General features: G+C 40.3%; 1 protein-coding gene and 1 pseudogene across 1 annotated transcript; one reads left to right on the top strand and one right to left on the bottom strand.

The window, feature by feature from the left end:
- Positions 1-16,656, bottom strand: part of LOC134615929 (NACHT, LRR and PYD domains-containing protein 14-like) — an 851,239-nt pseudogene that overhangs the window by 368,533 nt on the left and 466,050 nt on the right.
- Positions 8,237-14,485, top strand: cct2 (chaperonin containing TCP1, subunit 2 (beta)). Its single transcript, XM_063460755.1, has 16 exons — positions 8,237-8,312; positions 9,098-9,172; positions 9,267-9,332; positions 9,429-9,540; positions 9,816-9,892; positions 10,006-10,118; positions 10,205-10,407; positions 10,488-10,588; positions 10,716-10,843; positions 11,399-11,502; positions 11,632-11,751; positions 11,827-11,955; positions 12,395-12,498; positions 12,605-12,704; positions 13,890-14,031; positions 14,111-14,485. The coding sequence occupies exons 1-16, from the start codon at positions 8,310-8,312 to the stop codon at positions 14,139-14,141; spliced, it is 1,608 nt and encodes a 535-aa protein (XP_063316825.1). The 5' UTR covers positions 8,237-8,309; the 3' UTR covers positions 14,142-14,485.

Genomic DNA, 16,656 nt, shown 5'->3' with positions numbered 1-16,656 from the left:
TGTCACGTCTGTCACATGTGCTCAGTGTGAACCTACTTTCATCTGTGAAGAGCACAGGTCTCCAGTGGCGAAGATGCCAATCTTGGTGTTCTCTGGCAAATGCCAAACATTCCTATCCTCCTAGTTTACGCATACAAAATGCAAATATGGCCATAGGGTTAACTTGTCTTGGTTTATAACTGTAATTATCATTTCCTAAAATAATAAAAGTTCATTTTAAATATTTAAATATTATCTATAAACCTAACCAAGGAAATGGCAGAATAGCTTGTGATAAAAGACCGAAACACCCTTTGAAGTTGAGGCACACAACGATGTGTCCTGTTGGTAAAGTTTCCGGGCTGCCATTCCTCAAGACTTTCACCATTTGAAGCAATGTTTTTATCAGGGATTGTAACACTTAGTTACAAAATGATTATTGAATCATTTAAATATAATGTTAAGTGTTTTTAGAATTCGTAAGTTTTATTATATATGCACAACATTCAAGTTTATGGGGATGTGCCACTTTCTATGCATTACCATAGTGTAAATGTGGTCCTGACTTCAACCTGTAATCAAACCTTGTAATTACTGACTTTCTCTATTGCACCACTATTGGGTAAAAAATGTAACTTTATGTTTACGGCCAGTTTTAGCATTGAGTTCTCTTTTTTTTTCAGCTCCCTTATAAAATTACCTTCACAAATGGGCTCCTCCATCATAAATCCAGCGTGCAGTGTGTATTTACTCTAAAACAGACTGGTCACATTTTGTTGGGAAAAGTGTTTTCCTCTTGAATTCTACGAGCTCAGAGGTAAAAAATGCAAAACTGAAAGTTTCCTACTTGAAAGATGGAAACATGCTAACACAAACATCAAGGAGATGCATTCAAAATTATTAAAGTAATACAAATTAGAAACATTCTTTCTCAAAGTGATGCTCATGCTTGCTCGCGTATTTATTATTTCTAGGCTCGACTGCTGTATTTCATCAAAAATATGTAGAGGCCACCTTTAAAAGTCACTGAATGATTCAAAGTGCTGTATGTATGAACATAATTTTTTAAGAGAATCTGGTTTCTTGACCATGTGAGTTCGTTCAGCAGAAAGCACACACACACACACACACACACACACAAACACACACACACTGATGACTAATTCAGGTGGAGGAGGTGCAGCAGAAACACCAAGCTAATTAGGCATCTGAGTGAACCAGCTCAGCTGCACAGAGGAAGGTAAAGTTGCAGGACAGAGACAAAGCAAAGGACCAAGATGGACTCTCAGCACATTGTAAGTATCTGCTGAGTTATTTTTCTTTATTTAAATACATTATTTGTGGTTACTAAAAAAATGCTGTATTGAACATTATTTTTAAAAATTATAAGGAAAACAGAAAGCCTAAGCTCTCAGCTGCTGCATGGGTCCGTTGACTTTTGATTTTGATACTGAATGCAGATTGAATTAAGTGAGTTTCATATCATAACAGTTAGTTAAAATAATGATTCCCTCTATTAATAAAGGAAAAAAATAATCCAAGCCTATCTGGTTCTGAGTAAAAAATCACAAGTTAAGTGTGATCAACCATATTTGTTTGGATAGCTGAGTACTAGTATTTCATTAGTCACACTTAGATTAGATTACTTAAGTAGAACCTGTGTGACAAAGTGAAGTAGGTTTAAAGATCTCAAAAATCAACACATTCTGTCACAATCTAAAGAAACAAACAGCTGAGAAACAAAGTGTTTGATATCTATCAGTCTGGAAAGGGTTACAAAGACCGTTATTCACAAATCGAGAAAACATGGAACATCTGTGAACCTACCCAGGAGTAACCGGCCTACCAAAAGTAGTCTGAGTGGATCAATGCCCCATGCAGGAGGCCATGATTCAATAATAAAAGAGACTGGGCAAAACTGGCATCCATGAGAGAGTTCCATGGAGAAAACCCCTGCTGACTAAAAAGAGCACAAAGCCTTGTCTGACATTACCAAAAAGCATCTTGATGAACCCCCAAGTTTTGGGGGGAAATATTCTGTGAGCTGATGAGACAAAAGCTAAACCTTTTGGAAAGTTTGGGTTACATTAAATCTGGAGCAAAACTAACACAGCATTTCATAAAAAGAACATCACAGCCACAGTCAAACATGGTGGTGGTAGTATCCTGGTCTAAGGCTGCTTTGCTACTTGAGGACCTGTATGACTTGTTGTAATTGTAGAATTCTGCAAAAAAGATTGGGCCAAAATTCCTCCACAGAGATCTCAAAGACTTATTGACTGTTGTCACAAACGCTTGATTGCAGTTGTTGCTGCAAAGATGGCCCAACCTGTTAAAATTTACATCTACATTTTGAATATTTAACACTACCACTTTGCAATGTATATTACACTGATGGTGAGTTCATACAGATTGATACTCAAAGGCCTTGGGTAACAAACAAAAGCATTAGCTGAGAGCTTGTGAGGTCATTCAGGACTGGAGTGTCCTCTCTGGGTTAATTTGGTTGGACCAGTGAGGTAAATCTACACAAGACAAAAAAGACAAAAAACAGGTGTAGCTTTCCTGAGCCGATATAACCACCTAATCTCTACTCAGCTCTGTGTGTGTGTGTGTGTGTGTGTGTGTGTGTGTGTGTGTGTGTGTGTGTGTGTGTGTGTGTGTGTCTGGTGTCGTCTGTCAGCCCGGAGACTGATGGAGAGATGTCTCCTGTCACCACGGTAACTGACTGTCTCCTTCTTTTCCAGGCTTCCGTCTGTCCTCTGACAACATGTAATTAACTGACACTCTACCCTCTGTGTGTGTGTGTGTGCGTGCATGCGTGCGTGCGTGCGTGCGTGTGTGCGTGCATGTGTGTGTGTGTGTGTGTGTGTGTGTGTGTGTGTGTGTGTGTGTGTGTGTGTGTGTGTGTGCGTGCGTGCATGCGTGTGTGTGTGTGTGTGTGTTGCAGGGCAGGATCGGAGCTCGACATCTCTCTCAGATTCAGGAGGAGTCGGACAGCAGAGAGCACAGGTAACCGGACAGGTGAAGAGATACACCACCGAAAGAAAAAAGAAAGAATAGAAAGAAAGAAAAAACAGGAAATGACAAATTGATCTGAAACAAACGAGTCTGATTAAGAAGCTACCAGGCAAAGGTAGGATTACACAAGCAGGTAGAGAGGCTAAAAGGGGAGGGGGACAGTCCTGGTAGTGCGTTCGTGCACATCATTGTTGTCATCATTTCACATAGGAAGGCTCCTAACTGAGCAAATTGACCTGGGAGTATCTGTATGGCGGCCATATTAAGAGCTGTTTGATTTCTCTAGATGCTAAGGAAAGGTGCATGTGTGCTTCCTTTGTTACCTCCTTTAGCAGAGGATACATTGGAGCATCTTTTGAAGCAGACAGTGCCATCTATCTATTCATAGCGACGCACCACCTGACGATTAATGAAAGCAGTAAGCAAAGCAAAGTAGTGCATATCATGTAAATGTTGAGTATAAGTGCGCTTTCCATTTCATAACATAATTTGATATGTTTTCAATTTTTAATAACAGACCATTAAACCCACAGCTGAACTCTGAGCATCAAATAAAATCTGCAACAGAGATTTATATAAGCTCTCTAAATCAAGATTATAAGCAATATTAAGTATACTTAAGTTTCCCTGTAAATAAACTTGCATTAGTTATGTCCCCACAATGGCCTCTTAATTGCATAAGTAATAGTCATATAAAATCCTAAACAAGGAGGAGGATTGGAGTTAGAGTCCAACATCTCTCTAGCAGGAAACATAATAATGCTGATGATTTATGATTTATTTCATTCAGAAATCAGGTTGTTGTTTCTATGATCTGCATGAAACAAAGCAGTAAGAGAACACTGGGGAAGGTTTGGGTAGGGTTAGCGTTTATACTGCATGTATTTAATAAAATAGTTCGTTAAAAACACAAAATGAACAATCAATTAGCCTTAACTATTGACTTAAAATGATTAAATAAAAGGAATAGAAGGTTCAAATTTCCAAAAGAATAAAAGTACAACTTAGATTTTGGTGGTTAGTAAAGTGGTTAAACAAATTAAAAAATAAGAACTATAAAGTAAAGTCATCTAAACTAAACTTGGATGGAAACATTGCTGCTGGCAATAGAGGACCTGGAAACTCAGTCAGGGCAGTTCAATCTGATAACTCTGTGTGTGTGTGTGTGTGTGTGTGTGTGTGTGTGTGTGTGTGTGTGTGTGTGTGTGTGTGTGTACGGGTTCGTACTATCCTGGTGGGGACCAAAATCTGACTTTTACTATTCTGGTGGGGACTTTCTGCACCGTGGGGACCAAAATCCAGGTCCCCTCGGGGTTGAAAGCAATTTTCACACTCAAAATGCGGTTTTACTGTCAGGGTTACAATTAGGTTATGGTTAGGTTTAGGGTAAGGGTTAGGGTTAGGCATTCATTTTTAATGGTTAGGGTTAGGGTAAGGGGCTAGGGAAAGCATTATGTCAATGGGATGTCCCCACGAGGATAGCAAACCAGACATGTGTGTGTGTGTGTGTGTGTGTGTGTGTGTGTGTGTGTGTAAGAGAGAGATAATCTGCACTGAAGCACAACCTTGGCAGAGGGATACTTTACTGTGATCAGACCCATTGTGTAAACAAATCTGAATGGAAACTGGTTTACATGGAGGAGTTTGTGTGTCACAGTGTGTGTGTGTGTGTGTGTGTGTGTGTGTGTGTGTGTGTGTGTGTGTGTGTACGTGTGTGACTATATGTCTTTGTGAGGCTGAAAGACATATAGTGAGGAGGTTTGAGGACAGACAGGACATTTTTGGACAGGACTGCTGAAAACTATTCACAGCATTTAAATGAAACTTTAAAAAAATGGTGATAATTAAGTTTTAATCTACTTTGTTACGCTTCGCTATTTAAAAATAGGTTTAGCTCTTTTATAAAGATTTAATCTTCAAAGGGCTCTTTGAGAGTTTCGACTTGGTTTTTAGGATTCATGTTTAAAATCAGTTTTGGTCCTGAGAACATGATATTAACATGGGTCCCCACAAAGATAGGATGGCAAATTTCTGTGTGTGTCTGTGTGTTAATTGCTATGCCAATCAGCACGCACTGTCAGCTCTAACAAGATTAAGACATGATGGGCTGAAATATGAACTCATCACTCTCCCTCCTGCTCTGTCAGTTCCTGTTTCCTGCCGCCAATCATCCAGCAGCAGCAGAAAGGTGAAAGAAGGAAACCACGTGTGGTGGAGAGACAGGAAGAGAGGAGTCCATCTGATGATCCATCCTCGCTGCCTCTGGGCAGCCAACAGGAGAAGCTGGAGGACAACAGGAGTCTGCTGGAGGAGGTAATGTTTACAAAAGATATTACAAATTCACATCACGGCTGTGGTTGATTGTTAGAAGAAGATCAAGATGAAACAGCTCACCCGCTACAATTTCTTAGGTATATTTAATATATAAATGCCAGATAAATACTGATTTTAAGACTTAATACTGCAAAATGTAAAAAATATGTTTTAAAAAAGACAAGACAAAACAATCTAGCTAGCTGTGCCTGTAACATTTGGGTATGGGTATATTTAAAGACAGTCATTTTTAAACCTTATAATTTTTTTCTTTTTGTTACTTTGTTACTCTTACTTCATAAAATTCGATAGTCTATGTTCTTCAAATTAAAATGGCCAATCACAAGAAAGCGGACAATTTTGAACTGTGACTTATACACAGTGTTTACATTTGAAGAAAGATGTGAATTAATTAATTTATTAGTATTTATAAATCATTTTTATCAGCTAAATTAATGTATGAATACCAAAATAAAATACTTTCTTGGAACTTTGCCCAGAAAATGGAATTAACTGATAAGCTAAACCTTGCTAGGAATGTTTCTATGTGTCTAAAGCTTGATTTACATCCTCGTGCTGGGTGATTAGAGTGGGTTTATCTTTTTATTTTTTCAGTTAGCTCGTATCGAGAAGGAGCTTCGAGAGTCTCAGCGGCTGGATGAGGAGCGACAGCGGGAAGCTGAATTCCTCCGTCAACAGCAAAACAAGCTGCTGTGGCAAAACCTCTGTTACCTGAGTCTCAGCCAGCGGATCACCAAGTACGCAAAAATACACAAACACACCCGAGGAGTTAAAGTTATGTAGTATTTTTAGCCTGTTTGCTTTAAAACATACAAAATAACCTCTCCACAAAAACCCTCTGCTTTCTGTGAGCACTCTGGTTAGAAAGAGATCCTTTAAAATCCTTTAAAATATTGTAAGAAACAGTCATTTCTGATAAAACTCATTTAAGCTGAGCTGGTTGACTCAGAATGATTCAAGTAAAAATAAAAATCTGAGGAATTTTGCTAAAATTCCTCTTTCCAAAATGTATCAGAAAAGCCTGTTGAATGTTTTATGTTTTCCTTTTGTTGTTGCGCCTCTATTTAACCCTGCATTCTCTTCCATTCAGCTTCATTAACCACAAATTTAAAAAAAGAAAAACAAAACAAAAAAAAACCCCTTTGTCAGCTTCACCATCCGATCTTTAAGTGATAACGTATGAACCCTGCTTCTGGGTCCAAATTAATCTGCGTTTATTAAGGCTGTTGTGTTTTTAACATGTTTTAATGTTTTGTATCTTGTTCTATTTAATTTGAACAAGCCAGTAAAAACAGTCAGTGATCACTGTCTGTCTCTCTCGGTTTTTGTTAGTACTGTTCATTACAAAGTTCAGTTTTTAAAACCTTACAGTGTCACCACAGCCCAGCCCATGCAGCAGTAAATTAATGACTAACCTCATATTGTGGATGGATTATCTCAGTTGTTCTCCTGACTGAAGTTTGGTCCGTTTACAGCATCCTGCCATGCAATTGCATTTGTCCCTAACCATCGGGAACCCTCACGTTAACTTTTAATCAAATGGAAAAAAGTTAGCATTCATCTTCCAGCTTCACTGTGTTTATGTTATGCTAACATAGCTGTGTCGCCAGCGATCACGTAGCACATCATTATATACCAGCAAATAGTTTACAGAAAATTTCTCTTTCAGCCAAACTGTCTGATCTTTTATTATAACATCACTTTGTACTTACAGCTTTGTTACCGAACCATCATAATGGAAGGGCTTTTAACAGAAAAAGACTTAATTTGAAATCTAATGTCTTCTAGTCTGTAGAAAAATGTGGCTAAATCTCACCCACCCCTAGCCCTAGAAAGTTGATATGGTGGATGTTGGAATATTAAATGGTTTTATTGTTGGTAATTTAGAAATTTTGAACATTTTTTTCTAACCTGAAACATGGCTGGGCTCTGAATTAAAAAGTATAAATGAGTCTAAGAGTAGATTAATTAAAACAGCTGCATTTATCCTGAGACATTTACAGTGTCAGGGATAATTAACTGATGATTAACTTTTTTTAGTGTAATCTTTTCCCTGTATAGACCCTGGGTCAGCAGCTACTTCAAGACGTTTCCCATGCACATCTACTGTCTGCCAGTCCAGGGCCCCAGTTGCAAAGGCAGGAGGTGGGGACTGAAGAAGAGGAGATGACTTACACTTTGTAAATTTGTTGGAAAAATATGCATTTATTTATGTTTTTTATCATACAAATAAATGTCATTTCCTCATTCTTGGCAAAACTTTCTGATTTATTGTTTTTAGTTTAGTTTAGATGCTGATCATTGTGTCAGGTGTGTTGATCATCTAGATAACATCATGTAATGATAATAATAAAGAACTGGGGAGATTAAAAATGTTTATTGTCCACTACAGTGTCTTTTATCAGCAACTTTAGGGACTGATGATACCACCTAGTGTTTGCTTTCATTAACACAAAGTACTTCTAAGTACTTCTAATTTTGAAGTCAAAAGATGTCTCTGCTTTGTGAACGACCTACTGATTAGTTTTGCTAGCTTTTGCTCACGGGAAAACATATATTATACTTCATATTTCAAATATGATCTGGATATGATCATATACTATGGTCATACCAGAGATAACCTGACCTTTCAGTGTGAGAAAATGAACCTTTCATATACTGCATTTGAAAAGGGCAAGTGTATTAATCTCACTAACACAGTATACACAAAGATAAGTTAGAATTTAAAAATCCCAAACGAAGGTAATAAAACCACATTAAGCATCCTTTGATGAAGACTATGGTTTAAAATCATATATTTGTTCTTCTGTATGATACATACCGTATATGGGTGTAAAATTAAACAGATGTTGGAACGGAGTGTTTTCCGTGATCGACTCTGAATGCAGCACTACGTTTGTACGTCACAGCGTCACAGCCTCGTCCCTCCCTTCTTGAGTGTGCGTGCACAGCTTCTCCGCTGAATACTAGACATTATGGTGAGCTTTTACCGTTGTTTCTTTAATATTTTGGACAGGTCTAAATAAACAGATTCGCTCGTATTTGTCTACAAGCGCTTACAGATTCAGTTGAGCAGCTTCTAAGTCATTAGTCAGTTTCAGAGGCAGTTTGGCTCCCCGTTAGCTGGCGGTGCTAACCGGCAAGCAAGCACATGGGCGTTGTGAATGCGCTAGCAGCTAAGCTAACAGCTTAAATGTGGACCTGTGTGTCATTACATAGGTTGTGATGAAGCTGGCAGATTTATGGCAGCGAACGGAGAAAACTAATCTTTGTGGTTGCTTTGGTGCCCCTCTGGCTGCTCTTGTTCCTCTCGTTTAGCCCGTTAGCATGCTAACGGAGGGTTGGTTGTCATTTGTGCTTTGTGACTGTTTGAGGAACAACTCAGCAATTCTAGACGCTAATAAATGGTTAATAATTGCGCTATAGGCGGAAACAGTGAACGTGACCGACAAGTAAATGTTTTACCAGCTAACATGAGACAGAGATGTTTAAATTTTTACGTTGTGCTTATTTTCTTATTAATTTGTCTAAAAGCTTCTAGCGGTTTCTAGTGTGTTAGGGGCGGGTCTCGACTGTCGCTGCTGCCTTCATGGCCGCAGGAAAAAAATACCCTGTGCACGCCTAGCAGCAACATATAGATATACATTTCATTTTTAAGTTTGTTAAAATGTAACATTTTGTGGCTTTTTTGTGAACTGTATAAAAGTTACTGTAATGATCAGTAATCAGTGACTGACTGTTTGATTGTTGCCTTTCTTTGTAGGCGTCCTTATCGATGGCCCCGGTCAACATCTTCAAACATGGAGCAGATGAAGAAAAAGCAGAGACTGCCCGACTGGTGAGTTGCTTTGTATGAGATACATACTCGCCATAAAAAAATGTGTTTATTCTGTTTCAAGTTCAGTTAAATCTTTGAATTTTTCTCCCTCTAGTCATCTTTTATTGGTGCCATCGCTATTGGTGATCTGGTGAAGAGCACTCTTGGCCCGAAGGGGATGGTAGGTTGATTCAAACCTCAAGAGTGCTACTGCAGACTTTTAGTCTAAGGAAACACAAGAATAAGTTGTAATCAGAGGGTTTCTCTTTCTCTTCAGGATAAGATCCTGCTCGGTGGCGGGAAGGGCGGCACAGTGACTGTGACCAATGATGGTGCAACCATCCTGAAAGCTATCGGTGTCGACAACCCAGCTGCCAAAGTTCTGGTTGGTGAGTGGAGACGCTTGACACTTTAAGATCCAGGTTAAAGGTTTAAAAGAAAAAATAAACATTAATGAAGGTTTCTTGGTGCTGAATTTGCACTACCTCACTAAAAGTAGGCTAACGAATAAAAAAGCTGATTTAAAGTAGAGTGTTCATGCTTATTGGTTAAGACACAGTAAAAAATACTAATTAAGTGTAATTTAGAGATCCTTTGTGATCAGATGATACCACACTGAGACCTTTTATCTGAGGTTTTGATGGGAGAACAATTGTGTTTGCAGACATGTCCAAAGTTCAGGACGATGAAGTCGGAGATGGGACGACCTCCGTTACCGTGCTCGCCGCAGAGCTGCTGCGGGTAAATACCTATTTGTCAGACTCAGATTTCAAAGTAAAGCACACCCTGGTTCCCTGCTGTGGTGGCCATGTGGGCCTTGCTCGCAGTCTCAGCTGTCAGTGTTGCCATTTCAGGAGGCGGAGCTTCTGATCGCCAGGAAGATCCACCCACAGACTATCATCTCTGGCTGGAGGAAAGCGACTCAGGCGGCCAGAGAGGCTCTGAGGGACGCCGCTGTCGACCACAGGTGAGGCAAAATTAAGATGTCCGTGTTTGTCTCCTTGCTTTCACCTTCCGCTTTCCCTGCCTCATCATCCTCTCTGGTCTCCATAGCAACGACCCAGCTCGTTTCCAGGAGGACCTGCTGAACATCGCCCGCACCACACTGTCCTCCAAGCTGCTCACTCACCACAAAGATCACTTTGCCAAGCTCGCCGTCAACGCCGTCATGAGGCTGAAAGGCTCTGGAAACTTGGAGGCCATCCACATCATCAAGAAGCTGGGAGGCAGCCTCACCGACTCCTACCTGGATGAAGGTGAGGTCATGCAACGTCACGGATCTCCTGTCTCATTCCTGATTGGTTGCAGGACTTTAATGTCTGTTGTGCATGTCTAGGTTTCTTATTGGACAAGAAGATCGGAGTGAACCAGCCAAAGAGGCTGGAGAACGCCAACATCCTGATCGCCAACACCGGCATGGACACTGACAAGATCAAGGTAAAAACACCAGGTCACTGACAGGAGACGTTGCAAGTTTGTGAAAGAAAGCGAGAGGATCTAAATCGGCTGCTTCCTGTTCCTGTGTGATCAATATCGTGATTGTTTGTGTTTCTGCGTCTGTCAGATCTTCGGCTCCAGGGTTCGCGTTGACTCAACAGCAAAGGTCGCAGAGATCGAACTCGCAGAGAAAGAGAAGATGAAGGAGAAGGTCGACAGAATCCTGAAACACGGCATCAACTGCTTCATCAACAGGTACGACTGAACCGCCATTGCACGTTTCTGTAACCTGTCAGGTGTTCTGCTTCTGTCCTCCCCGAGGTTTAATCACATTGTTTTTGTTGGTCAGTCTAACCTGAAGGTCTTAGTGATGCTGAACTGTGAAGCTTCTTTTAGTTTTTCATAAAGGGCGTGGCAGCTGCATTATTGCCCAGTCTGGCCCAAAATTCACACGTGTAATCAGAGGTTGATGCAAACACTTCTGTTATTGTATTTTGCACACCTTTTGCTTGTGAAGCTTGCACACAAGAATTTCACTTGCATGTGTTGTACCAGGACAGAATCTCCTACACACAATTAGCAAAATGCAGACAAATTTTAAAGACTGTTAAGGCGTTAGTTTTGTGTAAATAAACCTGAGAATACAGAATCCAATATTAACAGTGTGTAAAATAGTGAGCCATGTTTGTCAGCTTCAGCATGATGAGCTCCATGTTTGTTTGAGGCAGTGGTCAATGGGACAGTTAACAGTTGCTCACTTTATCTCAGTGTCACTCACCCCAGTATTTGTTTTGTTTTCCCTTCGTACAGGCAGCTCATCTATAACTACCCAGAGCAGCTCTTCGCTCAGGCTGGCGTCATGGCCATCGAGCACGCCGACTTCGCTGGCATTGAGCGCCTCGCTCTCGTCACCGGTGTGTATGCATATACAAACACACAAAAATAAACTGTTCTTTAAGGAAAGGCGTGTTTTACAATCTTTTTCATGTGTTAAATACTTGAAAAAATGTGACCTTCACTGATTACTGATGTAATCTGATCAGGTGGGGAGATCACCTCCACCTTTGACCACCCAGAGCTGGTAAAGCTCGGGCACTGCAAGCTGATTGAGGAGGTGATGATCGGCGAGGACACGCTCATCCACTTCTCTGGAGTTGCCATGGGTACGAACACACATTGAGGACTTGAACTCATTTTTCATAATGACATACTCACCTTTAGCTCCTCCTCTTCCTCAGGTGAGGCATGCACCGTCGTCCTGCGGGGAGCGACCCAGCAGATCCTGGATGAAGCGGAGCGCTCACTGCACGATGCTCTGTGTGTGCTCGCACAGACGGTGAAGGAGCCACGCACGGTCTATGGAGGAGGTAGGCACACATACAGCTGATCTAAAACTACAGCACTGTCCTCATTCTTCGCCCATCTTACAGCAGAGCACAAAAAATGCGGCACATGTGGAACATTAAGGTTCTTAGGGATGGGAATTTGTGTTAGCAGCATAATAAAGCTGTTTCTGTCCTGGATGCAGTCTCCACTTTACCATCGTGCTTACTGTCTTTAGTGCAATGAAAATAGAATTAATGTTTAAATCCACGCTGCAGAAAGCGCTGCTGTTTTCCTCCTCCGGCACACGAACTGAAATCAGCTGATTGTAGCACAAGTGGAAGTGGAACCAATAGGTGGGATCGATCAGCAGGCAGACTTACAATTCCGGGGAACTGAACTACTGGGAGCTGGTTCTCGATTCCCATCCCTAATGATGAACTAATACCATCTCACACCTGTGTGTGTTCTGCTCCTCATCAGGCTGCTCTGAGATGCTGATGGCCAAGGTTGTGAGTGATCTGGCCAACAGGACGCCAGGAAAGGAGTCGGTTGCCATGGAGTCATTTGCCAAGGCTCTGAGGATGGTAAATACTAAAATTCTGATTCTACAATTGTAAATTATAGGAATTTCTTTGATTACAACCACATGTGACTTTGATCTCATGTGTCATCATCCGCTTCCTCTTCCAGCTGCCAACCATCATCGCAGACAACGCCGGATACGACAGCGCCGACCTGGTGGCTCAGCTCAGAGCTGCGCATCAGGAGAACAAGACCACGTTTGGACTGAGTGAGTGATGCTCACAGACGAGCACACATCACCTCATCTCAGAACTAGAGGAATAATAACTATAATTATTAACAAACACGTTTGCATTATTTAAAAAAAAGAAAGAAATCAAGGTTTATCCTTGAACCTGTACTGCTCTACTAACACAGTCAGAACCACAGCTAGCTGCATACCGCCTGAATCTAACTTCCTATGAAGATGGGTAAGTGCAGCTAATGCCAGAGAGGAAAATATGCATCCCAGAAAGACTAGAACTAATATCATATAAAGAGGGTGAACATCTTAGAAAGATGGTTAACTATGTGGCTAAACTGAAGGATGGCCAAATAACTAAGCTAACATTATAAATATCTAACATTTTTTAAAAATTGCTTATTATTAAGCCAAAGTTCCAGAAGATTGGCTAACTGTAGCTAAAGTCACATATAGAAAGCCAATTAAAGCTAAAATCAAAACAGCATGACTACTTAACTGAAGTCATAAACAATTAACATCCTACAAAGATGGTCAACTATAGAAAAGGGCATAGAAAGATGGCAAACATTGAAGAGGAATTGAAAGAGCAATTATGTAGCTAAACACAGAAAAATGAGTAACTACAGCTAAGGTTGTGTAAAGACATTTAACTATTTAGCTAAAGCTAAAAATGGCAGACTAAAGTTAATGTCATAGACAGCTAGTATCATAAACATGGTTAACTACCTAAGTAAACTTACGCATAGAAAGCTGACGAAAGACTGTTGTACAGAGGTCTAATATCTTGTTATCTTGCTCGAATGCTTAGCTAAAGTCACAGGATAATGTTGCAGAGACACCTAATCTAGAAAGATTATGTAGCTAAAGTCACAGGTGAAAATGCTAACTGAGGCCGTGTCATATAGAAACTACTAACTGTTTGGCTAAATTCCAAAAAAAGTTAACTAACGCTGGTGTTATAGACAAAAAGCTAATGTCATAAAAGGATAGCAACCGAGCTAAAGCCACAAAAAGACAACCAACTACCACTTGCACCATAAAAAGGTAGCTAACAGCTTACAAAGAAGGCTAACTACCTAGCTTAAATCACATTTTATTGTGAATAATTCAAGCTGCTGACTAGCTTAGCATGCCTGTTTCTCCTGTTTTATTCTTGTGATTTGGTGGTTAAGCAGCTGTTAGATTCTAACAGCGTCTTTTTCTCCGCAGACATGTCTGATGGCACGGTGGGAAACATGGTGGATCTCTGCATCACAGAGTCGTTCCAAGTGAAGCGCCAGATGTTGCTGAGCGCGTCCGAGGCCGCCGAGATGATCCTAAGAGTGGACAACATCATCAAAGCTGCACCCAGGTCAGTTCAGTCCTTTTCAGATCATCTACGTTTGTTCGTACCAGATTACCGAAATTTACTCTTCATCTCTGTTTTGTAGGAAGAGAGTTCCCGACCATCACCCCTGCTAGAGGAAGAGGAGGATGAGAAAAAACAAACGGGGATCACTTTAGTTATTTATCACTTCTGTGTAGTTCAAATTACATCAAATTGTCAAATTTTTTTTCCCTGTTGAATTGGCTGATGCTGACTAACCACCAGACACAGCTAACATCAATGGCTCTGCTAATGCTAGCTTATGCTGTGCAGTTTCAGCATAAAGTGAAGATGAGAAATCTTCACAGTTTTGTTTTTGTTTTTTATGCTAACATTAGCTGAGCTCTTGGCCGAGGCTAGTTGGTGCCAGCTACGCTTAGGAAAGAAGTTTGAATGTTGTTTTGTTTACTGAATAAATGAACCGGTCGCCATTACCTGATTCTTTTGTTGTTTGTTGTTGTTATTTATTTAGTTTTTCATTCTTTGGCATTTATATTTAACACTTTCCAAATAATAGAAGTAATCACTGCAACTGAAAAATCTGAAGCAGATTTAATCTTGTATAATTAGTCAGACTGTACATCAAGTTGGTGCAGGTTTCTAGATGTCTGATGAGTTGTTCTACTGAGATCAGCAGCTTGGAAACTGAAAGTCTATCACTCATTTTTAAGGTAATGCATTTATTGGTTACTTTGTTAGTTACATTTCGCTGTTACCTGGCTTTACCTTTGCCTTCAGAACTGCCTCAGATATTTTGGCCCATGTTAACATGATTCCATCGCACAGCTGCAGTCATGCATTAGTACGTTTCACATTCATGATGCAATTCTGTCATTCTGCAACATCCCAAAGCTAGTCTGTTGGATGACGATCTGGTGACTGTGACATCATCTATGACTGGCTGATGTAACAGTTGTATTACCATGTCGTTGAGCATGTGTACGTAATCAGTACTTTTATATATAAAGACGTAAAATATGTACAGATTTATTTATGATCAGCTGTTGTGGTGAGATACTCCAGAAATTACATTTCATAACCTGGAAATGAGCAAGCAGAAGATCAGGAGTGCTGATTATTGATTGATCTGCAGTAACTTACTGAGGTCAAAGTGACTAAGACCTCAGAGTGTCAACAGTTACTCAATCAGACTTAACCACACAGATGGCTTTTCATAGAAAAATGTTTAACCTTTATAACTAGAAAAAAAAAATCGCTCATTCGGTGCCAGAAAACATAAAATGCTATTGTTGTTGTCATAAAGCACACCCAGGTTTTTTTGTTTTGTTTTTCTTTTTTTGTAAAGGAGGTTCTGTAATTTTAGAAAGTTCACATTTACACGAGGAGTGAGGGTCACTTCTGTTTTTTGCTCATTCAGATTGAAGATGTTTAGAGGTATCTGGGATTGTATCTCAGCAAGGCTGTTCTTAGGAGGAGGGTAGGTTTGTGAGTCATCTGAATAACAGTGTGAGGGGAGCAGGTGATGCTGAAAAGCCACCCACAGAAAAAACGTCTGCTGGTTAAAATAAGATTTAAACCGCTAAAGAGCAGTTCCTGTAATGCTTTCACAACTCTCCAGTCTACAGACAAGACTACAATAATCCACTGTGTGTAATGCAGCACTTGGATCTGAAAGTAGCAAGTACCCGGTCCTGGAGCTGAAGCTGGTGACAAACAACAGAGAAAAGGAGTTTAGAGATCATTAAAAGCAGTATGGCATGTTTAAAGTCAGCTGGGACATTCCCAGTCAGAAGATGGGCATTAATAATGGACAACACACTCAGCCCAACAGTTTAAAAAAACTAATATTAGTCTAATAACATCCTGGTAAGATGGTGTCATCCATTTGACCATATCTTGATGACAGGGTGCTAAGTTACCAGATAAAGGTGCCAGTATACCCACCATGTTACTCGCATGCCGTCTGTGACATCATTACACATCGATTTCTGCTCGCTGTTCTGGCCGCTGAGTCTCCTGAACAGTAGGTGTCAGCACTTAGATGGTAGCGCCACATTAACATTGGTTTATAGGGGAAGAGGTCATAACTGGCAGCAAAGCTTTTTTTTTATTTTTATCTTTGAACTCTATGAGTCTCTGAGCTTACTGTACTGATAAATCATTAAAATCAACACTATCTTACACTCGTGCCTTCAACCCAGCGGCAGCAGTAAAAGCACAACGCGCCATGTTACAAAAATCAAGAGTTTAACTTGTAGAAATGGTTGCTATGCATATGATGTCAATTTGATGCCAACTTTATGTACATCGCAGTTAACAAGCCACTGCAGGGCGGGTATAAAATTTAGCGGGCTTCATTAGTAACGTTCAGAAAAATGTTTGGTGGCCATAACAGAGGTCCAGTTCAGGGACTCCAGCTAGCTGAAGTTAAATCTAACAGACAGCAGCTACAGCCGCGTCACCATCCACCTGTCAGTCAAAGAGGTCACGCCTCTAATAATGCAAACTTTAAACCTTAATTTGTAAACCTGTTTAAATTATTTAAACAGGTTTACATATAAAGGGGAAATCAAACGTCTTTTTTTCTGCTGTAAAGTTTTAACATGGGAGTCTAAGGGGCTCAAGTCAGGTTGCTAGTTTAATAATAAA

This window comes from Pelmatolapia mariae, linkage group LG17 (genome assembly GCF_036321145.2).
Source record: "Pelmatolapia mariae isolate MD_Pm_ZW linkage group LG17, Pm_UMD_F_2, whole genome shotgun sequence".
NCBI classification, from domain to species: Eukaryota; Metazoa; Chordata; class Actinopteri; order Cichliformes; family Cichlidae; genus Pelmatolapia; species Pelmatolapia mariae.
The sequence above is the reverse complement of the archived record's forward strand: the minus strand, read 5'-3'. Positions and strand labels throughout refer to the sequence as shown.